The following is a 24,249-nucleotide window of genomic DNA, read 5'->3' on the forward strand; positions in this document are numbered from 1 at the left end:
TTAATTTTAGGGTAAGATTTAGGGTTTGGGATGTGGGTTAGAGTTTAGGGTTTTTAGCATTATTGTCAGGATTAGGGTTTAGAGTTTGGGAATTCGAGTTAGGATTACTTGTTAAAGGTTAGGATTTAAAATTAGGAGTAGAATTTTGAGTTAGCAATAGGGTTTAAAGATTAGAGTTTTGAATAGTGTGCTACAGTGTAAGTTACTGTTAGGGTCTAGAGTTTGGGGTAAGAGTATAGGGTTTGGGTTTAGAGATAAAAATTATAGTTTAATGTTTAGGGTTACGGTTTAGAGTTTAGGATTAGATATATTTATATATATTTATATATTTATTATATATCAGTAGAGAATTCATCAGGAACTGGCTAATCATTAGCATTAGCTAACTGAGCATCATGGGCACTAAACCACAAACAAGGTGGAAGTAATCTCTGGGCAGTAATTTAGCTGCGTTTTAGTCCTGTTCTGGAGACTCCGGAGCCGCGGGCGTCAACCCGTTACCAGCCGCTGCGATGCCATCGCCCGCGGCTCCGGAGTCTCCGGAACAGGACTAAAACGCGGCGTGTTGAGAAACATTATTACTCCATTAGGAGTCTTCCTGCCCCTTCTGACTGAACTACTGCTAGAGGCGACCAATCACTCATTAGCCCTTTAAAACACACACAACACACACCTCACCCAGCACACACACACACACACACACGTAATGATTAATAACGGCAGATGGATTTTTGGCGAGCAGATAAACGCAGGGCTGTGATTAACGTTGAGTCAAATGGAAGATTAATAGGTTATGAAGTCAAAGCATGGCAGCAGAAATAACTCAACAATAAAATACAGCTCAGCTTCATTCTGCAGTCCGAGCAGTGTGTGTGTGTGTGTGTGTGTGTGTTATATATATTTATATATATATAGTATATAAACTCCTCAGAACTTCCACTGTGTTGCTCAAGAGTTTCCTCATTGAATCATTTCCACTATACAGGACTTCCCTCAGAGCAGAACTGTGTAAATCTGGGATTTGGAGCCCCCTCTGGTGGAAGTGTGGAACTACAGCTGCGCTCCGGCAGCATGTAAACGTGTTTTAGATCGTAATTTACGTCATTTTCACGTTTAGTAGTGAGATAACACAATGAATTAGAAGGTATGCCTTGCAGCCACTTTTTACGTGCACAAAGAAATTCACAAGTTTACAGCCAAAAGAGGGCGCTACTGCAGCATCGTAGATAAAAGAAACCATAAAAACTACAAAATTAAACTAAAGTTGTGGATGTGGCTAAATAGCATGATCTCACTCGTCAGTTGAAGAAACACCATTTCAGTGAATTTGGTTGAAAACCACAGACAGTACAGAGCAGAAATAGTCAGCAGACTTCTTCTGAGGGAGGGATCTGTACCTACTGTTTGCAGCAAGTCATCAGATGACGGAAATGTAAGAACTTTCAAATAATGAAATAGCAGTTTTGTGCTTGTATCACAGTTAAGTATGAACTAGCTTGTTCGTGTTTTTGCCATGTAGCACAAGCTAAGGAGTGATCGGCAACAGCTAATTTGCATAAAAGTGACAGAGCTCTTAAAAGGCTTGTTCTGAAAGAGACTCTAAGTGGTAAGAATAGAGGTGATGAGTGATTTTGTGTAAATAATTTCATAAACAATATTTTGTACAAAACAAATAGACCTATTCTAAAAAGACATGAGGATACTACTGAAATATTTTCTGTAAATATATTATTATTTTTTTTAAGACATTTCAGGTGTTGTGCACTCACCAGAGGCTGAGACAGATAGAAGCAGCTGTCAATCATGATGTCCTCCAATAGCTCTTGATCTGCAGGAGATAAGAATAGATTAAAATACAGCCAACCAAAACCTGTAGATATCGTTATATATATATATATATAGTTATATATATAACTAAACACAATGTTACTGTTCCTCAGAACAGAAGAGCTTAAAGAAACTGGAGATTATTATTACAACAAAACAAATTAAACAAGAGACACCCTTGTAAAACAAAAGTGTATTTAAATATATATTTTTAAAGCATACTTAACATGGAAAAGTACATACTTTTACCATTAAAATTAGTACGTATTTATATATAGCTATATATAGGTAATGTACTATTTTGAAACAACTTACAGCAACTTAAGTATATTTTAAAAGCATTAGATTGTGCTTTTAAGAGCTTTTTTTGTATATATCTTCTGCAAACTTTAAGATTTAAGTATGTGTGTTTTTTTTGCATATTGATACACATATTGTGTGCACCTTAATACTACTGGAAAAAAACTACACTAAAGTGCACTTTAATCAGCATTTAATACCGCTATGTATATTTTATATCAACAGAACATTTAATTTAAAGCATATTGCTTAATAAAATATATATTTTAAAAATAATATTTAAAAATATATATTTTAAATAAAAAAAAAACACTTTTAGTATTCTTTACCTAATTGAACATACTTTTAATGCTCTTAATTAAACTTTCTTTTTAAAAGGGGAGAGAAAGAGAGAGACAGTGTAAGAGTTCGGATCCACCTGTTCTTCTAGGACCCTCACACAGTATCTCTCTTCATAAAAAAAAGTGTGTGTGTGTGTGTGTGTGTGTGTGTGTGTGTTTATAGATAAGGCTCTTATCGTGATTGACAGCAGGGCTCCCGTGTGCTGTCCATCACTTTAGGGTGGCACAATGAAAAAAAGGTTGCTACGACAACCACTAACACACCATTAATCTGCCATGGCACCCACACATCACCATCATGTGTGTGTGTGTGTGTGTGTGTGTGTGTGTGTGTGTGTGTGTGTGTGTGTGTGTGTGTGTGTGTTTAAGAACATTGCTGTAGAAAGAACACTGATATAAATTCACTCTGTACACTGAACACAGACAGCTCTGATACCATAAGGCCCACACACACACACACACACACACAAACACACACACAAACACACACACACACACACACACACACACACACACACACAAACACACACACACACACACAGCAGGGTTGATGCATTGCTTTGGGGAAAAGCCAACAGGTTCGTCACCCAGCACCATTAACCCCACTCTCATTACCGCACCAAGAGCTGAACCCAACACACCTCAATCACACACACACACACACACACCAATGCATTTAAGTTGTTCTTAATTAAATCATAATTATGTGTTTGATTTTCTATAGCTTTTACCATTTATTGTTTATAAAAATTGTGACTAAATACTTGATTTTAAATGTAATTACATTATAATTACATTTGTTATTTTGTTGTAAAAGCTTGAATGCATTAAAAATAAGGGATACTCTCAATTTTCACCCGAGCAAAAATAAATGTTGATTGATTAATTGTTTGATTGCCTGATTTAACCCTTTAACAGGCCAGGATTATTTTTATAAATATGAATAAAATCATAAAATTGTCTCTTTCTTGAACCTTTTTTTAAATCAATATTTTCCTAAATACAAATCGAACAGTTCATCTCCTCCAAACCTTTAGTTTCATTTTGTTTGACTAGTTTTTATGTCTTTATTTTTAAACCAGCAGAATTTGGGTTGATTTATGTTACTGATCTGAAATTATTACACAATACATGGAATATACACAGTATACAGTACACACGGTGCAGTAAACCCTTATTCTGAGTAATGCTCTGAGTATGCGCTGGTTCTGATGGAGGTACGTGTGAACCGGATCGTCTGTAGAGCAGTAAATCATTAGATACTGATTCTGAACCCGGCGCTGCTCTTCTCCCTCCCCCAGTTCTCATTTATAGAGGTGCTTCAGGACAAACGCTGTCCTGCATGTCAAGCATTAACAGTGTCGGTGTTCTGGGCTAATTATTGACCTTCACTACAGCTAATTATTTCCAGCGCAGTCCTGAGAACAGAACTTCCTGTACAGTGAGACTGTGACCCGCCTGTTAATTTATATCTAATAAAAAACACACAAAACAGGAGAACCGGGAATTTGCTCAAGGTCATGGATCCTCTGCAGGGAAGCATTAATAAGGAATTTCTGGACCGATGCAAAAAAAGCTATTTAAAGGAGAACAGTATACTATACTTTACTATACTATACTATATATATTTTGGTTAAAAATAAAGTATCTAAAAGTCTGAAGTCTTAAGGAAGTCCGAAGGTTCGTGTGATGTCTAAATCGACTCAATAAAAGATGAAAATTACTGATTTTCAGATGCAAATGACTGAACTAACAGTTTATCTATAACAGAAATCACACAGCAGCTCATGTAAAAAGTCACTACAGCTTTTTTTCAAATGTACTCAACCCAGCACTTTACTTAACTCAAAACTTTACTCAACCCAGCACTTTACTCAACTTAGTATCTTTACTTAACCCAGCTCTTTACTCAACCCAGCACTTTACTCAACTTAGCATCTTTACTTAACTCAGCTCTTTACTCATCCTAGCACATTACTTAACTCAACTTTAACTTTACTTGTCTCGTTTTCGGACCGATGAAGAGCAGAGCCTCTCAAAACCCAAGGAAAACAACAGCAAAACAACAGTAACCAGCCCTTTGCACAGCTTTCCATCCCCCTTTGTGCTTCTCAGGCAGCAGCAGCCTGTCACTCAGACAGACACAGAGACAGCGCTGTGTATCTACTTCTCTTTAATTGCCTTAAGTGACATCATACATCCATGATAGTCCTGATGTGACAATTGTGCATGCAAACATCACGATGACGATGCTTAAACGATATATCGTGCAGCTCTAGTTTACATGTGTATCAGTGGATTGATGGTGTGACATCATCAGAGCTGGCAGCAGTTCTGCGGGGGGGGGGGGGGTTCAAGTGGTCAGTGATGGATGGGAGGAGAGAAAAACGCCAACGAACGAAAAGAGAAGAACAGGAGGAGACAGATGAATACAATCGGCTGGATTCCATTACTCTCTTTTATCTCTCAGATGTGTGTTTCACTGAGCTCATTACATACACACACACTCACACTCACACACACACACACACACTCACACTCACACACACACACACACACACACACACACACACACTCACACACTGTATCATCGTATCAAATGACACACATGCAATCTCTTTCTCTCTCACGGTATATCACTGACAACACACACACACACACACACACACACACATTCATCTCAGCGGTGCAGAACACTGAGGCGCTGAATCGGGCCGTTCTGGCCGGGTGTTTAATCAGGTAGTTTGGATGGGTCCGGTATTATTCATCACCGCCGGGCTGATATTTACTGAAGTGGTCTCTGCTAAAGCCCCATTGTTCTGCTCAAGGACAAGACGGCCATAAAACTCCTCGTCTTTTCTTCCTGCTGTTTAGAGAAGGCAGTGGTCCAGCCCGAGCCCTTTAACTGAACCCAAACTGAGGCCTGAGATCAACACTGAGACAACAGGAGAATCGCTAATAATCTGGACAATAAACAAACGCAAGAAAGCTTTTGAACTACATTAATATGGCCAATTAAACAGCTAAGAGTGGTAGCTATGTAAGTTTGGGGATTTTTAGGGAAGATTTGAAGCCCTCTCTGGTGGAAATGTGTAACTACAAGCAGCTTTTTTAGACCTGTTCCTACAAAAAACTGTAGAAATAAAGTGAAAAATAGCTCTCCTCTAACCGTAGCTCTCTCCCCGGTAACGTAGCTAACGTAGCTGTTAAAGTTAGTATGTGCTTCGGCGTTAAATGCACCATCAGAAAGTACCTAAATTTACAGTAAATTTAAGACCTTAATTACACGGAATTTAATTTAAGACATTTTAAGACTTTTTAAGGACCCACAGGAACCCTGAAGTGTAGAAGAGACGTGAAGCCACACTCTCCTACTCAGTGTGTCTCAGACTGCCTTCATTGAATTTACAGTTTACAACTCTATATGTGCAGAGTTATCCAATTAGTTTTTCCATGCAGCTTTTTAGAGAACATTTATTTTTCTGTTCTGACCTGAGAGTCTGATTAACATTCAAAATATTATTTTATTTTATCTTATCTTCTTTTAATGGTCACCCCTCAGTGGTTAAACTTAAGTAGTTAGCTTCAGGTTCAACATGCTTGGAGGAGAATGCTAATCCCTCTGAAGGAAATGAGTAAATACAAGCAATTACAAGTGCAGAAGAACATTTTACTACAGTATTTTGGACTTATGGCCATATTTTCTCATGGTTGTGGTGCTGAATGTTACACAGGCCATGATGCTTCAGATTTTCTTGCTTGTTCAGATGTTCTCTTTATCTACAGGCAGTGATCCAGGCTGAGCTCCAACAGCTCCTGACGTCTGAACGACACAAGAATCGCTAATAATCCGGCTAATCAGACCCTCCCAGCCAATAACACACTAAGAAAGCTATCACACCCCGGGGAGTTAATTGGCCAGCCGGCAAGGTCATCCCGCCAATCGAAACGCCGCCCTTTGAGTCACATCTGCACTCATTTGCATATAATGTAATTTCAGTGTAATGTGAGACAAGGGACCAGAAACCCTAATGCTCACCGCCGAACACCACAGATACCACCCACACCACCACTACGGATCAAGGACAGGCAGGATGAAGACGCTGGAGAGAGGGGGGTGGGTGCAGAGAGGAACGGACTGACAGACTGATGGACAGACAGACAGATAGATAGATAGATAAAGAGATAGACAGATAGATGGATGGATGGCAGGAGCGAGGGCTGGGTGGGAAAGGCAGGCATGGCTAGAGTCCGTAATGAAACTGAGAAAGTGAGTGATGAAGCGACAGAGAGAGAAATGAAGAGAGAGAGAGAGAGAGGAATAGAGAGAGAGAGAGAGAGAGAGAGAGAGAGAGAGAGAGATGGTGGTCTTTGGTGATATTTCTATCTGGATTCTCATTGAGGGACCACTGACCGAATCTCTTCACATCGTCCGATCAATCACACACACACACACACACACTCTACTACAATCCTGACCAGTGGGAATAGTTCACAGTGGTGATGTTACTGTAACTGTAGTTTTAAGATACATACAAACTATGTGTTTAATTGGTTTAAAGAAATACTGATTTACAATACTGTATCGATTACTAAAAACTTGTAAAGTTACATATAAAATGCAAGATTGCTGGTATTTGTGCTTATTCAGTTTATTTACTGTTATGTTTGGAAGCTAAGAAGCTCAGACAGTACACAGCAGGATTAGCCAGTAGACTTCTTCTGAGGGAGGGATCTATATCTACTGTCTGTGCTGAGTCAGCAGATGTCCGAGATTTAAAAACCTTTAAATAGTGATAAAAGCTTTGTGCTTCTATCACACTTAAGGCAAGGCGAATCAATAAACATGGGGCGTGGCCTGCAACAGCTTATTATTTGCATAAAAGTGACAGAGCCCTTAAATGGTAACAGTAACAGTACAGCTATATATATTATCAACATACACTATCTTGTTCATGATGCACACACAACTACAGTCCCCCCTGTCCTTCACATATGTGTGTGTGTGTGTGTGTGTGTGTGTAGAGGAGGACATATAGGAGTGATAATCATGTGATGAATGATATCTCCGCCCCCTTTGCCTCGCAGGCATTTCTGAACGCAATCTGCCTCACTTCCATTCCAGATCATTGTCATTCCCCTGCTGCTGCTCTGTGTGAGGGCCGTGTGTGTGTGTGTGTGTGTGTGTGTGTGTGACGTGCATATGTGTATTAGGGCACATCAGAGCTTTATGTGGCTGTGTGAAGTGCATGTTAATTTGTGTGTGTGAGTGTGTGTGTGTGTGTGTGTGTGTGTGTGTGTATTGATCCGATTCTGCCTTGTTGCAGATATAGAGGTGATTAGGCTGCTGTCCCAGGTGTGTCTGCTCATTTAAATGTGTTCAGGGTGGAAAAAGATCTCGAAGGCAACACGCCCCGATCAATAGCAGTCCAGTTATCCAACACACACACACACACATACACACACACACACACAGCATGGTGTAAAATGTGTAAAATCCACACTAAAGCCCTATTTTAGTGATCTATAGGTGAACTGCCAACCCTGCACTGTGCAGCTTGATTTAGGGCGTGTCAGTGTGTCTTTGCTATCATAACGACGGGAAAAGTACACCGTGCGCGGCTCAAAACACGCAAATAAATAAATAATCATGGGTGTGTGTTTGGCCAAAACGTGAAATATACCAATCAGAGTGTCACTTTCTATATACAGTGGCTTGCACAAATATTCATACCCCATAAACTTTTTTCACATTTTGTCTCCTTACGACCACAAACTTAAATGTATAATAAAAGATATTAAGTGATAAACCAACACATAGAGTAGCACGTTAGAGTCACAGTTAGAGATATTCCCTATCCAGCAAGGAGAGCACTGGAGTCAGAGAAGCCATGGTCACTCTGAAGGAGCTGCAGAGATCTGGCGTTTATGGAAGAGTGGCAAGAAGAAAAAACATTATTGAAAGAAAGACATAAGGAGTGCTGTTTGCAGTTTGTAGCTTTAAGCCACGTAGAAACACAAACGCAAACATGCGGAAGAAGCTTCTGTGCTCAGATCAGACTAAAATTGAGACTAAAACTTCACCCAGAACACACCATCCTTACTGTGAAACATGGCGGTGGCAGCGTCATGCTGTGGGGATGCTTTTGCAAAGAAGAATTGCTGCTCAATTAAGTATTGATATGGGGGGGTTGAATACTTTTGCCTGTCATACTTTTTAGATTTTTATTTGATTGTTACATTTCACAATTATGTTCTACTTTGTATTGGCTATCCCTATTTTTTAGCATTAATTTTAAGAAAAAACAATAAGCTATAAGCAATTTGTATGGGTTCCAATACATTTGTCCATCTAGTGTACTACAGGACATTTCAGAGGTCTTGTGGAGCTCATGACTCAACAGGTCAGAGCTTTTTAAGAGGAATAAACTGGTCTACACAATTTTAGGCAAGTAGTTTTAATGTTATGGCTACAGAACTGCTGCCTATTGCTATTCTGTGAGAATACAGCTGTTCTAAATATGCAAATATCAGTATTTTTTATATTATATCAACACTGTCATGCCGTGCCTAATTGCTATTCTCTTAATTAGCCGCTAATCCGAGCGCAGCAGAGAAATCTGCTTTAAATTACTCGTCTGCGCTGCGAGGACGAGCCCGAGCTCATTATTATTACACTTCTGATTAATGTCCCGCGTCCCGCGCTGGGAGACGGGTCATGTGATCCACATGGGAAACACTGTCTGTGTCTCTGCTAATATCCTCCAACTCGCACTGATCTGAGATCAGCCTGGGGCTAGCGCTCGCTGCTCCCGGTTCAGATCCAGCTCGGGGAATATTTCCAGCGTCTCTAAATCACAGTTAGAGATATTCCCTCAACGCCAAGCGAACTCAACCAGCCAATCAGCCGAGACCTGCGTTTCCTTCAGTCTTACACTGAAGCTACGAGGCTAATGCTGCTAACAGTGATTTCATGGTTTGGTTTTCAGTATTTTAATAAAATTAAAATATGAAAAGTGTGATGCGAAAAAGTGTTTGGAGTACGTCTCTATCAGCTGTGTGCATCTAGACACTGAGATTTTTGCCCATTCTTTGTTGCAAAAGCATCCCCACAGCATGATGCTGCCACCACCATGTTTCACAGTGGTGATGGTGTGTTCAGGGTGATAAGCAGCGCTTTCCATTTAGGTCAAAAAGTTTAATTTTGGTCTAATCTGATCACAGAACCTTCTTCCACATGTTTGCTGTGTTCCTACATGACTGTAAATATCTGTAAATACACTTAAATAACCTGTTGGAATGTGGGATTAGCATTGCTAGCTACTTTATGACAAGTGTTCATAAAGCAGCAGTTTAAATACAATACAACCATAAACCGTCTAAAACCGAATTACTAGAAAGTTTAATACAGATGCAGAAGAAACACTTGAAAGTTTGCATGAATAGCCCTATTTAAGTAATATTTTAATCCATACTATGGCAAGAAATACTCAACTTTATAAAAATCAGTTAATGAGAAAAGAAGATGAAACTGGCACTCATCAGAATCGAGAAACCACAAAGTTAACAAACAGCTCTCCAGATAAGAGCATCTAAATAATTCACAGAGTATTTTGGTTTGTTTAACACTGTTTTTAAGTTACTACATGATTCAGTTACTCCAACAAAAGCAGGATAAACTCTTTTTAATACCCAGTTTATTTAATTCCAGATTAAACACTAAGTGAGCAGGTGTCTCAGAGTTATAGAACAATACTACGAGCCAAACTTTACACAAGTCCCATCTTCCTCTTCTTCTTCTACAACTACAGGCATTAACGTGTCAGGGAAGACTACAGCAGTTGGCAGCAGAAAGGCACTCTGGGAAACGTAGGCTTAGAGTAAATCCACAGTGTTCTTCCTACAGCGAGGACACAGAGATCAATGCCCCCATCCATCTGCCTCTCCACCACATCCTCTCCTAATCTCACTGATCTCCGAGGCTGCGCTCCTCCACCGCTCAACAGCCCGGCCGTGATTGGCCAGATTGATTTACTGCATTGTGGGTAGCGGGATCCTCCTAGGCTCGACAGCCTTTTCCATCCTCCTCTCCATCAACCAATCAAAGCTCTCTTTAGCCTGTCAGGGACACTCACCGCTATCTGCCCGTCCTCCAACACACCAACACACCTATACACCAACACACCAACAACCCAACACACCTATACACCAACACACCGTCCAGCCCAGACTGACCTTTATTACCACTGCTGAGATCGCCTAAGGAGCTCGGCTTCTGTGACCTTTATAAAACAACAGCGTGGGTCAAATAACATCACCTCCACCAGCCTAGACTTCTGACTGTTTCTCTGATTTTGCTATTTATAGGTTTATGTTTGAGTAAAATGAACATTGTTGTTTTATTCTATAAACTACAGACAACATTTCTCCCAAATTCCAAATAAATATATTCTCATTTAGAGCATTTATTTACAGAAAATTAGAAGTTTTCAGACCTCAAATAATGCAAAGAAAACAAGAGCCAAAATCAATATTTGGTGGAATAACCCTGGGTTTTAATGTTCTCCTCCACCAGTCTTACACACTGCTTTTGGATAACTTTATGCTGCTTTACTCCTGGTGCAAAAATTCAAGCAGTTCAGTTTGGTGGTTTGATGGTTTGTGATCGTCCATCTTCCTCTTGATTATATTATAGAGGTTTTCAATTTGGTAAAATCTAAGAAACTCTTTATTTTTTTGGTGCTCTCTTATTTTTTCCCAGAGCTGTAAACTGTGTTTAAGAACATAGGCCCTATTTTACACAATTTGCAAGAAATGCCACAGTAAGCAGCAGATTTATAATGTGGTGATTCTTATATTTTAACATTTATTTGCATTTGGAGACGTCTCTTAAATCATCAGCGTTATAAAATAATCAGGACTCACATTTCAGGGTGTTGAAGGCGAGCTCGTACGCCTCGCGCTGCGCCCCCTCGCCCGTCCCCCAGTGGGTTCCGCCCCTTGCTCTCGTCCCATAGCTGATGAGCCGGTGGGCGGCGGCCTTCTGCAGGTGTGTGTTCTGGAAGATGGCGGCAGCGTGGAGGTAGACGCGGTCGGGGACACGGGACGGACCAGGACTCGGCAACGGGACGGGAGGCTCTGGTGGGGACGGGGCAGGGTGGTGCTCGGGACCCGGGGCAGGGGGACGCTCCCTGTCCCGCTCCAGCAGAGACAGCTCTCTGAAGCTGGAGACGTGGGACATACGCTTAGAGATGCGAGACGAGGAACGGCGAGCAGAACCCTGCTTCACCATCCTGTCCACCTGTCTAACTGTCCACCTTTCCACCTGTCCAAATGTCTGTTTACCTGACTACTTTTCCACCTGTCTACTTCTAAACCTGCCCAACTGTCTACCTGCCCAACTGTCCACCTATTGAGCTGTCCAACTGCCCACGTGTTCACTTGTCCAACTGTCCCCCTGCCCCCCTGTCCACAGCCTCCAAACTTTAGCTCTACAGCCAAAAAAACTCTGTCAAAAAAACATCAACACACAAACACATTATAAACCCAACACTGTGACAAAACACTGAAAAATATTTTTTTAAAGTGTTCTAATTTCAAGAATATCACACTGCAGCAAAATAAATGTTTTATTTAATATAAAAATAACAGTGTTTAACATTCAGTAGAAATGAAAAAAAAAATGTTTTTTTTAAAAACACAGTAAACTTTTGTCTGTTTTGTAAAGAAGACTAACTTACCAAGACTGTTACCAAGATATTTAACATAAAATAATACTGTTTAGAATATTTAGTATTTATGCATATAAAATGAAATTTACAAAAAATGAATATACAAAAAAATACCCCAAAAGTAAAATAAAAACAGGATTATTCCAACAAATATTGATTTCTGAACTCTAAAAACTTTATGAATATGAACTTGTTTTCTGCGTCTTTTTGTTATTTCAGTCATTTCTCATTTTCTGTAAATAAATGCTCTAAATGAGAATATTTTTATTTGTAATTTGGGAGAAATGTTGTCTGTAGTTTATAGAATAAAACAACAATGTTCATTTTACTCAAACATAAACCTATAAATAGCAAAATCAGAGAAACTGATTCAGAAACTGAAGTGAACTTTTTGAAATTAGCTCTTTTTACAGAGCTGCACATCTAAAAATGTATCACTGTAATAATTAAAATAGCTTATAAACTATTAACTAGTTTAGTTAGCTATACTCAAAAAAACTCAACAGGGGTAAAACAGCTGCTTGTTTTCAGTTTGTTTAACAGATGTTTATTTGGTTGAATATATTAATCTATCTTAATTTAATCCCTACATTATTCTGGAACAGAATAAAGAAAAAAGAAGTTTTCAATAGTTGTATAAAAGTTATTTAAAGTAGTTAAGTAGTAAAGTAGTAAAGTACTCACCTCTCTCTCAGCAGAGTTTAGATCCGGTAGTAGATAATGTTTAATCCGGTTCTGGTTCTGTATTCACTCTGGATTAAGTACCGCTGTGTAACCGGTACCGGTACCGGTTCTGTTCTCTGTGTGATCAGACCCGGTTCTGCTCTGATTTACACTGTTAGAAAATTCTTCAGCCCAGATCAACAGGAACCGCTGGAGACACACCATCCACACCCCCGTTACCATAGAGACCGCATGCTAATGAGGGGGCGTGGCCACAGGGGGTTATTTATGGGGGATTGGTTAGGTCTGTTTTTACTGGATTTAAGGGAGAATCTTCAGTCCTAAGCACCAATAATAAAAAAAATATATATAGTTTTTAATATTATAAATAAAAACCTGATACAAAAGATTAGAAGTTATATTAAATGTAATATATATATATATAAAGTCTGTACCAAATCTATATTATATAAATTTGTTATATATAAAATGATAACTAATATTTTTTTTTCTAAATAAAAGGAATAATTTGACATTTTGTGTCGCCTAGATAAACCTTAAAAACAAATATTTATAAAAAATATGTATTTAAAAATATTGTATCAGTTTGTATCAGAAAATAATATTTATTAAATCACGTTTACTATTTTAGTCATATTTTATACACATATTGACTGCCTTCACCTTCTAATTCATATATTTATTATTATTAGTAGTAGTATTATTATTAGTATTATTAGTATTATTAATAATAATAATAATAATAATAATAATAATAATAATAATAATAATAATAATAATTAAATAAACAACAATTTCCACTATTTTGTTGTGCTGACTCTATTAATAATTATAAAATAAATAGCATATAGTAAATTAAACAAATTTTTTATTTGTTTTTGAGTCGGTACTCCAGGCAGACCTCAGTAGAGCTCCTTTGGAATGAGCTGAATTTTTGTGCACTAAAAAATATTAAATATATTTATAGGATAAAATGGCCAAACACAGCCAAAAGAGGGAGCTGCTGCAGGACCAAAGAAAAAAAATGCTCTAAAAACTAGGTATAAAGAAGTGGGCGTGTCTGAATATTATGTTCTTTTTATATTGAGCTGAAAAGAAGCTTATTCTCGTAATAAACTCAGCTGCAGACACTGGAACTGCTTGGAACTGTTCGATTGGATGATTAATTTGATGAAACCGAAACTTCATGTGAAGCGCTCTATCTGCTGCTCTTTATAGAGCATTAATACATGGCTGACATCAGTTATCTTCTCAATATGCACAACAACTGGTGTTCATTCTTTACTATGTTTAACTGCACTACCTCCATTCTCCATTACACACACACACACACACACACACACACAGTAAAGAATCTACTTTTATAGTTTATTTTTATTGTATTTTTATCTGTGTTTTTTTTATTATCCTTCTTTTGTAACTTCTGTGTACTGTGTATACCTGCTGCTACTGGATGTCCAGAATTTTCTGTCCGTCTGTCTATCTGAACTGTTCAGACCAATGTCTGCTTTAAATCACATTAAAAAGATTACAGTGTGAACAGACTAAAAGTAAACATCAAATTTAGTGAAGAAAAATCAGATTTGTGTCACCTTTAGATTTTAGGTAAATGTAGCTTTAGATTACAGTGTTTTGGTCTCTCTCTATTCAAACAGATTGTGTTTTTCTACAGTCATTGTTTGAAATGTTTTTATGGATTTTAAAGCACTAAAACTGCACTGAATCCCAAAGGTGCATTTAAATTCATTACACTGCTTTTTTCAGCAGAAAGGCTCTACATTTTTATCTGTCGTAAACAAGCCGCTTTGATTGGCCCCCTGCCGTCTCTCCGAACAGCCCTGATAAAACCTGCTATCTCCCTGTATGAACAGAGGCAGGTGGAGGCTTTTATACCCGAGCAGTTCCCCACAGGTAGCCAGGCCTAATACCACCCTGCCACCCCCATCATTACCCACTCCCTCACTCAGCATCCCACTGCCATAATGAGTGTCTCACGCCACGGGCCCACGTGAGACTCTCTGCACGAGACAGATGTGACCAACAGCAACCACGTTTTCTATTTATAGGTTTATGTTTGAGTAAAATGAACATTGTTGTTTTATTCTATAAACTACAGACAACATTTCTCCCAAATTCCAAATAAAAATATTCTCATTTAGAGCATTTATTTACAGAAAATGAGAAATGACTGAAATAACAAAAAAGATGCAGAACTTTCAGACCTCAAATAATGCAAAGAAAACAAGTTCATATTCATAAAGTTTTAAGAGTTCAGAAATGATCAATATTTGGTGGAATAATCCTGGTTTTTAATTACAGTTTTGTTTTAATGCATCTTGGCATCATGCTCTCCTCCACCAGTCTTACACACTGCTTTTGGATAACTTTATGCTGCTTTACTCCTGGTGCAAAAATTTAAGCAGTTCAGTTTGATTTGATATATATACACTTTTTAACGAATGAAATCAAGTGATAGTGAAAAACTGTTGAATGCTGCCCTCTAGTGAAATCAATATGTATTGCATTAACAAATTAACAATACAAGTTCAGCTCACACGTGATTCTGCAGTCATTAAAAGGTAACTAAACCCTCTAATTTTAGCTGAAAAATAAATAAATGGGAGGGGTAGTTTGGGAGGGGCACTGGGTGATGTAGTATACTTTTCCCGCCGTTACGATAGCAAAGACACACTAACAATTGATGGCTCACCTATAAATCACTAAAACAGGGCCCTTACACTACAACACCACATCCACCTATACACAGAACTAGAATCAGTATCAGTACTGTACTCTAGTATATCTGAGTGTGATATCAGTGTGTTGCCGTGTCACCGGTGTTGCTGTGGTGCAGGTGGTGGCTGATGGTACATTAAGCTGCATAATTAATGCTCATATTGGCTTTCCCCTCCCGGCCCCCATTAACAATGCAGCACTTTTGATTTCAGTACCAAAATAATGAGTCCGAGTCCAGTTTCAGATCCGGATATCTGATCTACACCAGGTGAGTCTGGGTCTGCTGGACCTGTTAATTTACGGCTCAGTGGCCACTTTATTAGAAACACCCCTTCCTACATTGTGCTTACACTAAAGTTGTCTTTTATTTGATTGTAGACGATATAAACCCAATATATTTAATTTATTCACACTTTCAGACCCTGCAGCCAATACAATGGACATTGTGTATTTTCTTTATTTTAAAATGTTTGTAACTCTGTATTGTAGTAGAGAAGTGGGCGGAGCTTCTTCTGGTCATGGTGAACATAAGGCTTGTGTTGTGTACAGTAGTAAAGTTGTAGTAAAGTGGTATTAGTGAATATAGTAACTCTGTATTGTAGTAGAGAAGTGGGCGGAGCTTCTTCTGGTCATGGTGAACATAAGGCTTGTGTTGTGTACAGTAGTAAAGTTGTAGTAAAGTGGTATTAGTGAATATAGTAACTCTGTATTGTAGTAGAGAAGTGGGCGGAGCTTGTGGACACTGAAACTCCTCCCTATTCCTTGTTTGGTTTAAAGATATTATGGGATGTAGAAGAGAAATTTGCCTTGAAAATACCTTCTAATCTTTTTTTTTTGTCCAGCATTGTATTTAAACATTTCAATCATTTTCTCACATTTTTGTTACAAACTGAAGATCCTTTATTCATCTTTATTCTTTAAAGACTCTTTATACTGCTTTTATAACAAATCATAATTATAATTTCCCAATTGAAAATGTATTTATTTACTTTTTTAAACCTTAAACCTCATTATTAGCCCTAAATTGCCCCTGTCCCAACTTCGTTTGGAACCTGTAACAAGTCTGAAATGCAGAAATGGATGTATATTAATAAATGAAATGAAATATTGTATTTATTCCTGTATTAAAGTGTACTTTATCTTCATCTACAGTGAGGTTCTGAGCACAGGAACAGCAGGATACTCAGTTGAGAGTGGATCGTTCTCAGGCAGGGACATGGATATGGTATGGGCAGGGCTGGGCAGTAACAGTATACAGGTAATAGATGATCATTAATCAGCGTACCAAGCAGGTATTAAGGGGGTACTGAGTTTCAGTTACAGATAAAGGTCAGTAATCAGATTACAGACTCATCATAAAACCGGAGTGACGTCCAGCAGAAGGAGACCAGTCTCACGATAACAACAACAGTTTCATTTTATTTAATTGTTTTACTGTTCGTGTGTTTTATTCTCCGACTGAAACTTCTCACTGCCTACTGTGCCTGTGCGGCTCCGTGCTCCCACATCTGCACAGATCTGATTGGCTGATGAGAGCGTGTGGTGATTTTACAGCACACGTGATTGGTCTGTGAGTTTACTGTGCCGCAATAAAGCAGGAAGCATGTTTACCTTAAAGACTAGAAAAGTTACACTGCTTTAAATGAACATGGTCAGAATGAAATCCTTCTCTGTAGTTTATCGGTTTGGTTCCGCATTGGACAACGCATGGGTCCGGACCCGTCCCACGCTTCGCCTATTACTGACCTAGAACATGATGAAGGGGTCCATGATGAAGAATAAACAAAAAAAAACAGAAAAATCGTATTATAAACACACAGCAACTACAACTGGTGCAACTCTACAAAGACCTTTGTAGAGTGATTTTATCGTTTTTATGGTGTCACTTTCCTGGTATTTCCTACGACGACTTGCCGATGATGAGGATGCTCATGAGGAAGACCATGATGAAGAAGATCCACATGAAGAATCTGTCCATCACCTTGGCCACCTTCTTCCACTCCGCCACTTTCAGACAGGTTGCTCTCTGCTCTCGGAAGCAGTTGGCGATGTACTCCACGTTACGGATGACCTTGGAGTCTCCGCCCACGGCGCCGAGGATGCTGCCGGTACTGCTGCCGCCGCAGATTATACAGAGGTCAAAGGGCAGAGCTCCGGCGGGTGGCTTCTCGTCTTCCGGACAGCAGGAGGACGCAGTGTTCTTCAGGAGGGCCTCGTTCTGAAACCCATCCCTCTTCCTGCAGGACTGAGGGGCTTGTGGCTGTGGTTGACTTTTGGAGTTCTGGGTCTTCCGACCCCCCGGTCCCGGGGCTTCTCTCGGCTTCCCGTTGGGCTTCAGGAGCTTCTGTCTGTCCTGCTCTGGGTTCTTGTGAGGCTTCAGGCCGAAATAATCGTCAATATCTTGGTCGTGGCTGATGGGTGAGGCCGAGGCGCAGGTCTCGCCGATCTCGTAGACGAAGAAGATCTTGCTCATGTAGTCGATGATGAGGACTTTGGCCCACTGTGGGACGGGTTTGGCTTCGGCGCCGCAGAAATGGATGTTCATGATGAAGATGGTCAGAGAGGTGGAGGCGGTGATCATCATCATTGTGGCGATGTAGTATTTACCTAAAACATCATCAAACACATCAACGGTTACTGATGCAGAAGAAGTTTATTTTATATTTATTGGAGTAAATGACTCTACTGTCCATAGAAGGTTTTTTACTAGATTCTAGGGAATGTATTTGTTCAAAAAAGTAGAATATTGAATATTAAAATGTGAAACTCATATATTAAATAGATGTATTAAACACAGAGTGATTTATTTTAAGCGTTTATTTATTTTACTGTTGATTGAAAATTGTTATAGCTTACAGCCAATGAAAACCCAACAATCAGTGTCTCAAAAAAAATAGAATATTATATAAGAACAATTCATATTTGTGTGCCAAGTCCTGCTGGAAAATGAAATCTGCATCTTCATAAACCATCACTGATCATCAGTGAATTTTACATTTCATTTTCAAATCAAGAGAGCAGAGTTACAAATAAAATGGGAAGAGTGGAGAGACACACAGTCCAAGCTGCTCGAGGTCTAGTGTGAAGTTTCCACCAATCAGTGGGGGTTTATGGTGAGGCGGATTTCATTTTCCAGCAGGACTTGGCACACTGTCACACTGCCAAAAGCACCAATTGGTCTTACATACGTAATGTTCTAATTTTCAAGCCATAAATAATCATCAACTTAAAATAGATCACTCTGTGTTTAATACATCTACATAATATATGAGTTTGAACTGAATTAAAATAAAATAACTTTTAAATTATATTCAATTTAAATTTTTTAAGGATTTCTTTGCATCCAGTAATAAACTATCGGTTCCTCACCTATAAGAGGAACGCTCTCGGATGGGGGCATGCTCTCGGCCACCACCAGCTGGAAGACGGTGAGGGCCAGCAGCACGGTGACCCCGAGCGAGACCTTCTCTCCGGAGTCGGCCGGCAGGTAGAAGCCCAGCGGCGCCAGGAAGGAGATGAGGAAGCAGGGCAGCAGCAGGTTGAAGATGTAGAAGGAGGAGCGGCGCTTCAGCAGCACCGTGTACGTGATGTCCGGGTACGGGTCCGAGCAGCAGCCGTACATGATCACGTTCTTAGCGGCCGGCATCCCGTGACACTCCCACTCCACGTTCTCCACCAGGTCAGACAGGTCCCCGCTGTCCATCGCCATGGTGATGTCCACCTGAAGACAAGGGAGATGGTCTGAGACGCAATTATAACAATTTGGAGTGCACATCTAAACCGTGTATTACGGTAGCTGCATGCACAGCAGAGCTGGGGGAGAAGCTGCTCATGCTTCTTGTTCGGAAACAAGTTTTTCAGCGAAAAAATAACCTTTAAACAGCTCTAATCAACACAAATACACCAGATTCACTGGGGGGGGGGGGGTGCTGTGTGTGTACCTGGTTGCCGTTGTAGGTCCAGGACCCGAAGGTGAGGTTGCACTGCTGGCTGTCGAAGGGGAAGTAGGACACGTCCACCACACAGGAGCTTTTAGTGATGGACGGGGCGTCCCAGGTGATCTCTCCCGTGTACCTCAGGACCACGTTAGTGTCTACTGTCTCTGAGAGGTCATCATCAGCCCTATACTCACACAAACACACACACAGACACACACACACACAAATGCACAGGTGCGATAAGACACACTAATAATCGTTTGTAATGAAATTATTACTCAGAAATTACAATGTAAAATTCAAACGATTCTGTAGAACATACTCCTTGAATATACTATTAGGGATTAGCACAAACGTTAAAAGTGTGTGTGTGTGTGTGGACGTACTGGCGTACTTGTTATACAGCACTAAGTCAGGTCTCCACACCAGGCTGCCGGGGATACGGATGACCTCCAGCCCATCATACTCCTCCTTATCCCACTTCAGAAACGCATCGTACCACGTCTGCCTGATCCACAGGTACGCTATCAACACCTGGTTCTTCTCGTCCTGAACACACACACACACACACACACACACACACACAAAATACACTAATACACCTCGTCGACCCTTGTAAAAGTAAAAGTTTATTAAATATATATTTTTAAAAGTATACTTAACATGAAAAAATTTCAATATGTACTGAAATACTGTACATACTGAATGTACTATTTTTGGAACAACTTATGGCAACTTAAGTATTTTTCATATATTAAGTTGTAATTAAACTATATTTAAATAAAAAAAAATAATAATTTTTTTTTTTATCTCTCTCTCTCAGACTCCGGCTGCTGATGGAGAAACAGCATGACCTACTGTGCTCTCTCTGTTTCCTACAAATCCAATCAGAAAGTATTTTTAAAAAATCTTAAAAAGAACAAGTTGGGAGGTGTTATCTTGTGAGTGAGGTAGAAACATGTCCTCTGCAGCTCCACCTTGTGGCCTGTTAGGTAATGAAAGCTGCTATAGGTATACCGTTGTACCGCTGCCACCAAAAAGAGTGACACCGCAGGTCTCGAGTAAGATCAAGTGTGTATTTGTTTACCAGTTTACCGAGCCAATTACACTCTCCCACGTTATCTCTCTCTCTCTCTCTCTCTCTCTCTCTAACTAACACACACACACACACACACACACACACACTCTCTCTCTCTCTCTCTCTCTCTCTCTCACACACACTGCCAGTGCTGTTATATAACAGTAGTGGGGTCAGTAGGTCAGTGAAACCCGGCCCAGACGGCCGGTCAGCACCGGACACTCGGCCAGACTGAGCGAGAGTTTACTACTGACCGTCTGTGGATGACGTAACAACTGTCTCTCTGTCTGACTGTAAGAGGAGAGACAGATCCTGCTGAGGTTATTTGAAGGTCCAGGTGAGACTGTACATCTACAGAGACGAGATTAAAGAACATTAATGTACAGTCATTAAACATCCACTTTCTCTCTCTCTCTCTCTCTCTCTCAGACTCCGGCTGCTGATGGAGAAACAGCATGACCTACTGTACTCTCCCTAATTCGTATAAAAACTTCATGAGGGTAAACAGCACCCCCTTGTGAAGAATCATTAGTACCTGACCTTCCATTAAATTCTGAATGAGCAGGAGTCCACCCACTTTTGGACATACTGCACAGTGTGTGTGTACCGCATGTGTGTGTGTGTGTCTAACCATGTCTTTGATCTGGGACAGGGTGATCTGCAGGGTGACGTTGAGGGTCTTGTCAGTGTCCTCCACCGGCCGCAGGGCGTTGGAGTAATTCTCCATTAGATCATTCAGCAGCTGCTGCGCAAAGTGTCCCTGTGCTGAGTGAGCTACTGTACACACACACACACACACACACACACACACACAGACACACATACACACACACACACACACACACACAATAAACAAGTAACAGCTGATTTTGTGAAGTTCTGCGTGTTTTATATCTTTTCCAACTATTTTCGAATTTTACCTTTTTTTCTCCTCAATTTATAAAGCCAGTTACCATAGAAACTACTGATGCTCCCAACACTCCGATACATATGAATTCAGACTCCGCCTCTTTTTCAACTGTCGCCAATCAACAGGCTTGTTTGACTTCACACGGCACTGCCCTGAACAATCAGCACTGCCTTGGTTTGGTGCATATGGGTTAGATTTTTTGTTTCATTTGTGTCTGCGTCTTTAGCACATGATCATTATATTCACCGTTATAATCTTGCGAGAGCGAGGTGGCTGTACTCCTTCTACTTTCTCTCGGACTTCGGCTGCTGATGGATGTACTTAGAAGATTCGTTTTAACGTTCTTTCCAACATCGCTGCAATGTCACTTGTTTCAGTGTTTTTACTTTTTGGAAATATTACTTTTAACGTTTCCATAAATAAACATTCTAATAACATTGTGAGGCAAACTATTATTACATCACATGTTTTTCAGAACATTTCTAGAACAATATTCTTGAAACCTTTTGAAAAAAACTGCTAAACATTTCTTGTCTCTTAATGTAAAGTTTGAGAGCATCAGTTAAAGTAAAGTAGTGAAGAGGTAGAGTTACAGGTATACAGTGAATAGTGAATATTTCAGTAATGTTCTAATATCTCAGATTATGAGAAGAAACAACTACTCAACTAAATAAAGAAAAAAAAACACTTTAAAATTAAATGAAGGTCAGTCTATTCGAAAAGAAGAATTTCAAGAACTTTCAAAGTATCTTCAAGTGCAGTCTCAAAAAATACCATCAAAAACGTTATAATGGTGAAACTGGCACTCATCAGGAACTCCCCTGAACAAACCACGCAGCTGACACTTACCTTCCAGGACCAGCGTCCCGAAGCACACAGCCAGCAGCGTCCCGTACATTTCTGAACCAGGATGATTCACATTGATGCAGAGAACTGAACTGAACCGGGCCGGTACTCCATCCAACCCCAATTACACCGACCCGAGAGAAAGACAGATAAAGAAAGACAGATAAAGAGAGATAGAGAGAGAGCGACAGGTGTCTGCTTCCTCCCTCAACCGCTGCACTAAATGGGCGTTTGGCGGACAGCACACTGACCGCACTGCTGCGTTCAGACGGGGCAACAGGACCCGGCGGGGTCGGGTATCACCCGCCTGAAACCGGACGCTCTCGGGCCGCAGGGCCTCATCAGGCCAGCCAGGCATTCAGCTGTCAATCAGCAGCACAGCGGGTGGGCAGGTAACGGAGATGATGAGACGGATACAGTTAGCATCATTACTGATCATCCCTCTGAAGAGTCTTCACACACCCTGTACCTGTACAAACACACACCTGTCCTCATATCCTGAAGAGCAATACACTGACATCACTTCACATTGTATGTGATGTATGTATATGTAAATGATGCTGCACATGAAACTCTTCCTCTTTATCTGCAGCAGCTAGTAAAAGAAAATATTCAGAAAAACGAGTCGATCAGGAAAAGCACCGTGTCTACATCAACCCGTGAATTAGTATTCATGGCCCCGCCCACCTCGGCTCGGGACCGCCCACAGACAGAGCTGAAGCCGGGTGGTGACGCCTTCTCGTCAGATAGGAGATAACTAACAGCTCTAGGAACAGCATGCAGTTCATTCTTGTGTTATTTGTGTGAATAACACATCAGTGTTTATATGCTTTACCCAGTAATTCAGAGCTAAAGAACAAATGGTTAGAATTAGTCTGGGAGGAAAAACACCACCAGCCAAGTACAATTGAGATATTTAGGTGTTTATATGTTTAGAACAGTTCTGTTTACACTAGTTAAAAGTATAAAACCTCCCCGGGGAGGATTTTTACTTTCTGGATCTGGACTCGACCCACCTCTGTGTGTAAGTAACTATAGGTTTAAATAGGATCTCCGGTGGATTTGGTGTTTTACAGAGACTCTAAGACTAGGTCAGTGGCTGAACTGCACTTAGCAGGGCATTATTACACATGTTGTAAAGTAACATATTGTAGTTATTAATTATTAGTAGAATATTGTAGTTATTATGGGATGTATTATCACAGGAGGAACATTACAACTCCAGGAACCTCTACAACTCCACATGAATGGGTAGATCAAGAGATATTACCCATACCAGCCTGAATTTATAATCATTTATTGATCCTAATAACTTTTATCTAAGGAAATAATCTACAGTACAGTATAATATTAATATAATGTTTATCTGCACATTTTATTCTGTTTATTTAACAAATTTATTACACAACAGCACTACCATATAATATGACCAGGGGTGTTCACACATTTGCATGTAATAGTACAGCTGGCCAAAAGGGGGCAGTACAAAACATGAATCAGAACTGTGTGACACTAAAGATAACAGGTGTTTATTCAGCATGGGGGAGTACACACACACACACACACACACATATATACTGACATACCAGGGCTTAACTAATTATATATTGAGTATATATCATACAGACCCATGCTAAAAATCATGGGACATCATGGGAACGCCCATACCTGTATAAGTTGTGAGGTGCTATCTTGTCAGTAAGGTTGACTTAACACTGCATACAGTGTGATTGCTCATGTTAAAGGTGAATTATGGGTGCAGATGGATGATGGCTTAAGACCTATCTGGTTGGGATTATTTTCTCAGGGGGCGCCTGTGTAAAATATTTCACACTTCGACTCTTTAGTGATAAAACTC

The 24,249-nt window shown here is 39.9% G+C and overlaps 3 protein-coding genes across 4 annotated transcripts in view; all 3 read right to left on the reverse strand.

The window, feature by feature from the left end:
- Positions 1-13,077, reverse strand: part of LOC103027667 (putative methyltransferase NSUN7) — a 38,055-nt gene extending 24,978 nt beyond the window's left edge. Inside the window, exons 1-3 of the mRNA XM_022676563.2 lie at positions 12,884-13,077; positions 11,394-11,976; positions 1,770-1,828 (exon numbers count right to left, since the gene is read on the reverse strand). Of these exons, the coding sequence (XP_022532284.2) occupies positions 1,770-1,828; positions 11,394-11,760 (426 nt within the window). The 5' untranslated portion in view covers positions 11,761-11,976; positions 12,884-13,077. The remainder of the gene's footprint in view (positions 1-1,769; positions 1,829-11,393; positions 11,977-12,883) is intronic.
- ube2ka (ubiquitin-conjugating enzyme E2Ka (UBC1 homolog, yeast)) overlaps positions 1-24,249 on the reverse strand; it is a 315,406-nt gene that overhangs the window by 280,634 nt on the left and 10,523 nt on the right. The window lies entirely within an intron of this gene.
- Positions 16,495-23,094, reverse strand: LOC103034989 (neuronal acetylcholine receptor subunit alpha-9-II). The gene is made up of 5 exons (XM_049467766.1): positions 21,267-23,094; positions 19,952-20,106; positions 19,561-19,741; positions 18,989-19,340; positions 16,495-18,226 (listed from the first exon to the last, which is right to left on the reverse strand). Exons 1-5 carry the CDS (start codon positions 21,456-21,458, stop codon positions 17,520-17,522), a joined length of 1,587 nt encoding a protein of 528 aa, XP_049323723.1. The 5' UTR covers positions 21,459-23,094; the 3' UTR covers positions 16,495-17,519.

Source organism: Astyanax mexicanus, chromosome 19, assembly GCF_023375975.1.
Source record: "Astyanax mexicanus isolate ESR-SI-001 chromosome 19, AstMex3_surface, whole genome shotgun sequence".
In the NCBI taxonomy this organism is placed as follows: Eukaryota; Metazoa; Chordata; class Actinopteri; order Characiformes; family Acestrorhamphidae; genus Astyanax; species Astyanax mexicanus.

What these genes read in the sequence shown, in the direction of transcription:
- LOC103034989 (XM_049467766.1), bottom strand. Translation starts at nt 21,458, where the DNA reads ATGTGTGTCTGTGTGTGTGTGTGTGTGTGTGTGTGTGTGTGTACAGTA. An exon ending in GACTTAGTGCTGTATAACAA is followed by an intron (nt 19,742 to 19,951) that starts GTACGCCAGTAC and finishes GTGTGAGTATAG; the next exon opens with GGCTGATGATGACCTCTCAG. An exon ending in CGAGAGCGTTCCTCTTATAG is followed by an intron (nt 18,227 to 18,988) that starts GTGAGGAACCGA and finishes ATGATGTTTTAG; the next exon opens with GTAAATACTACATCGCCACA.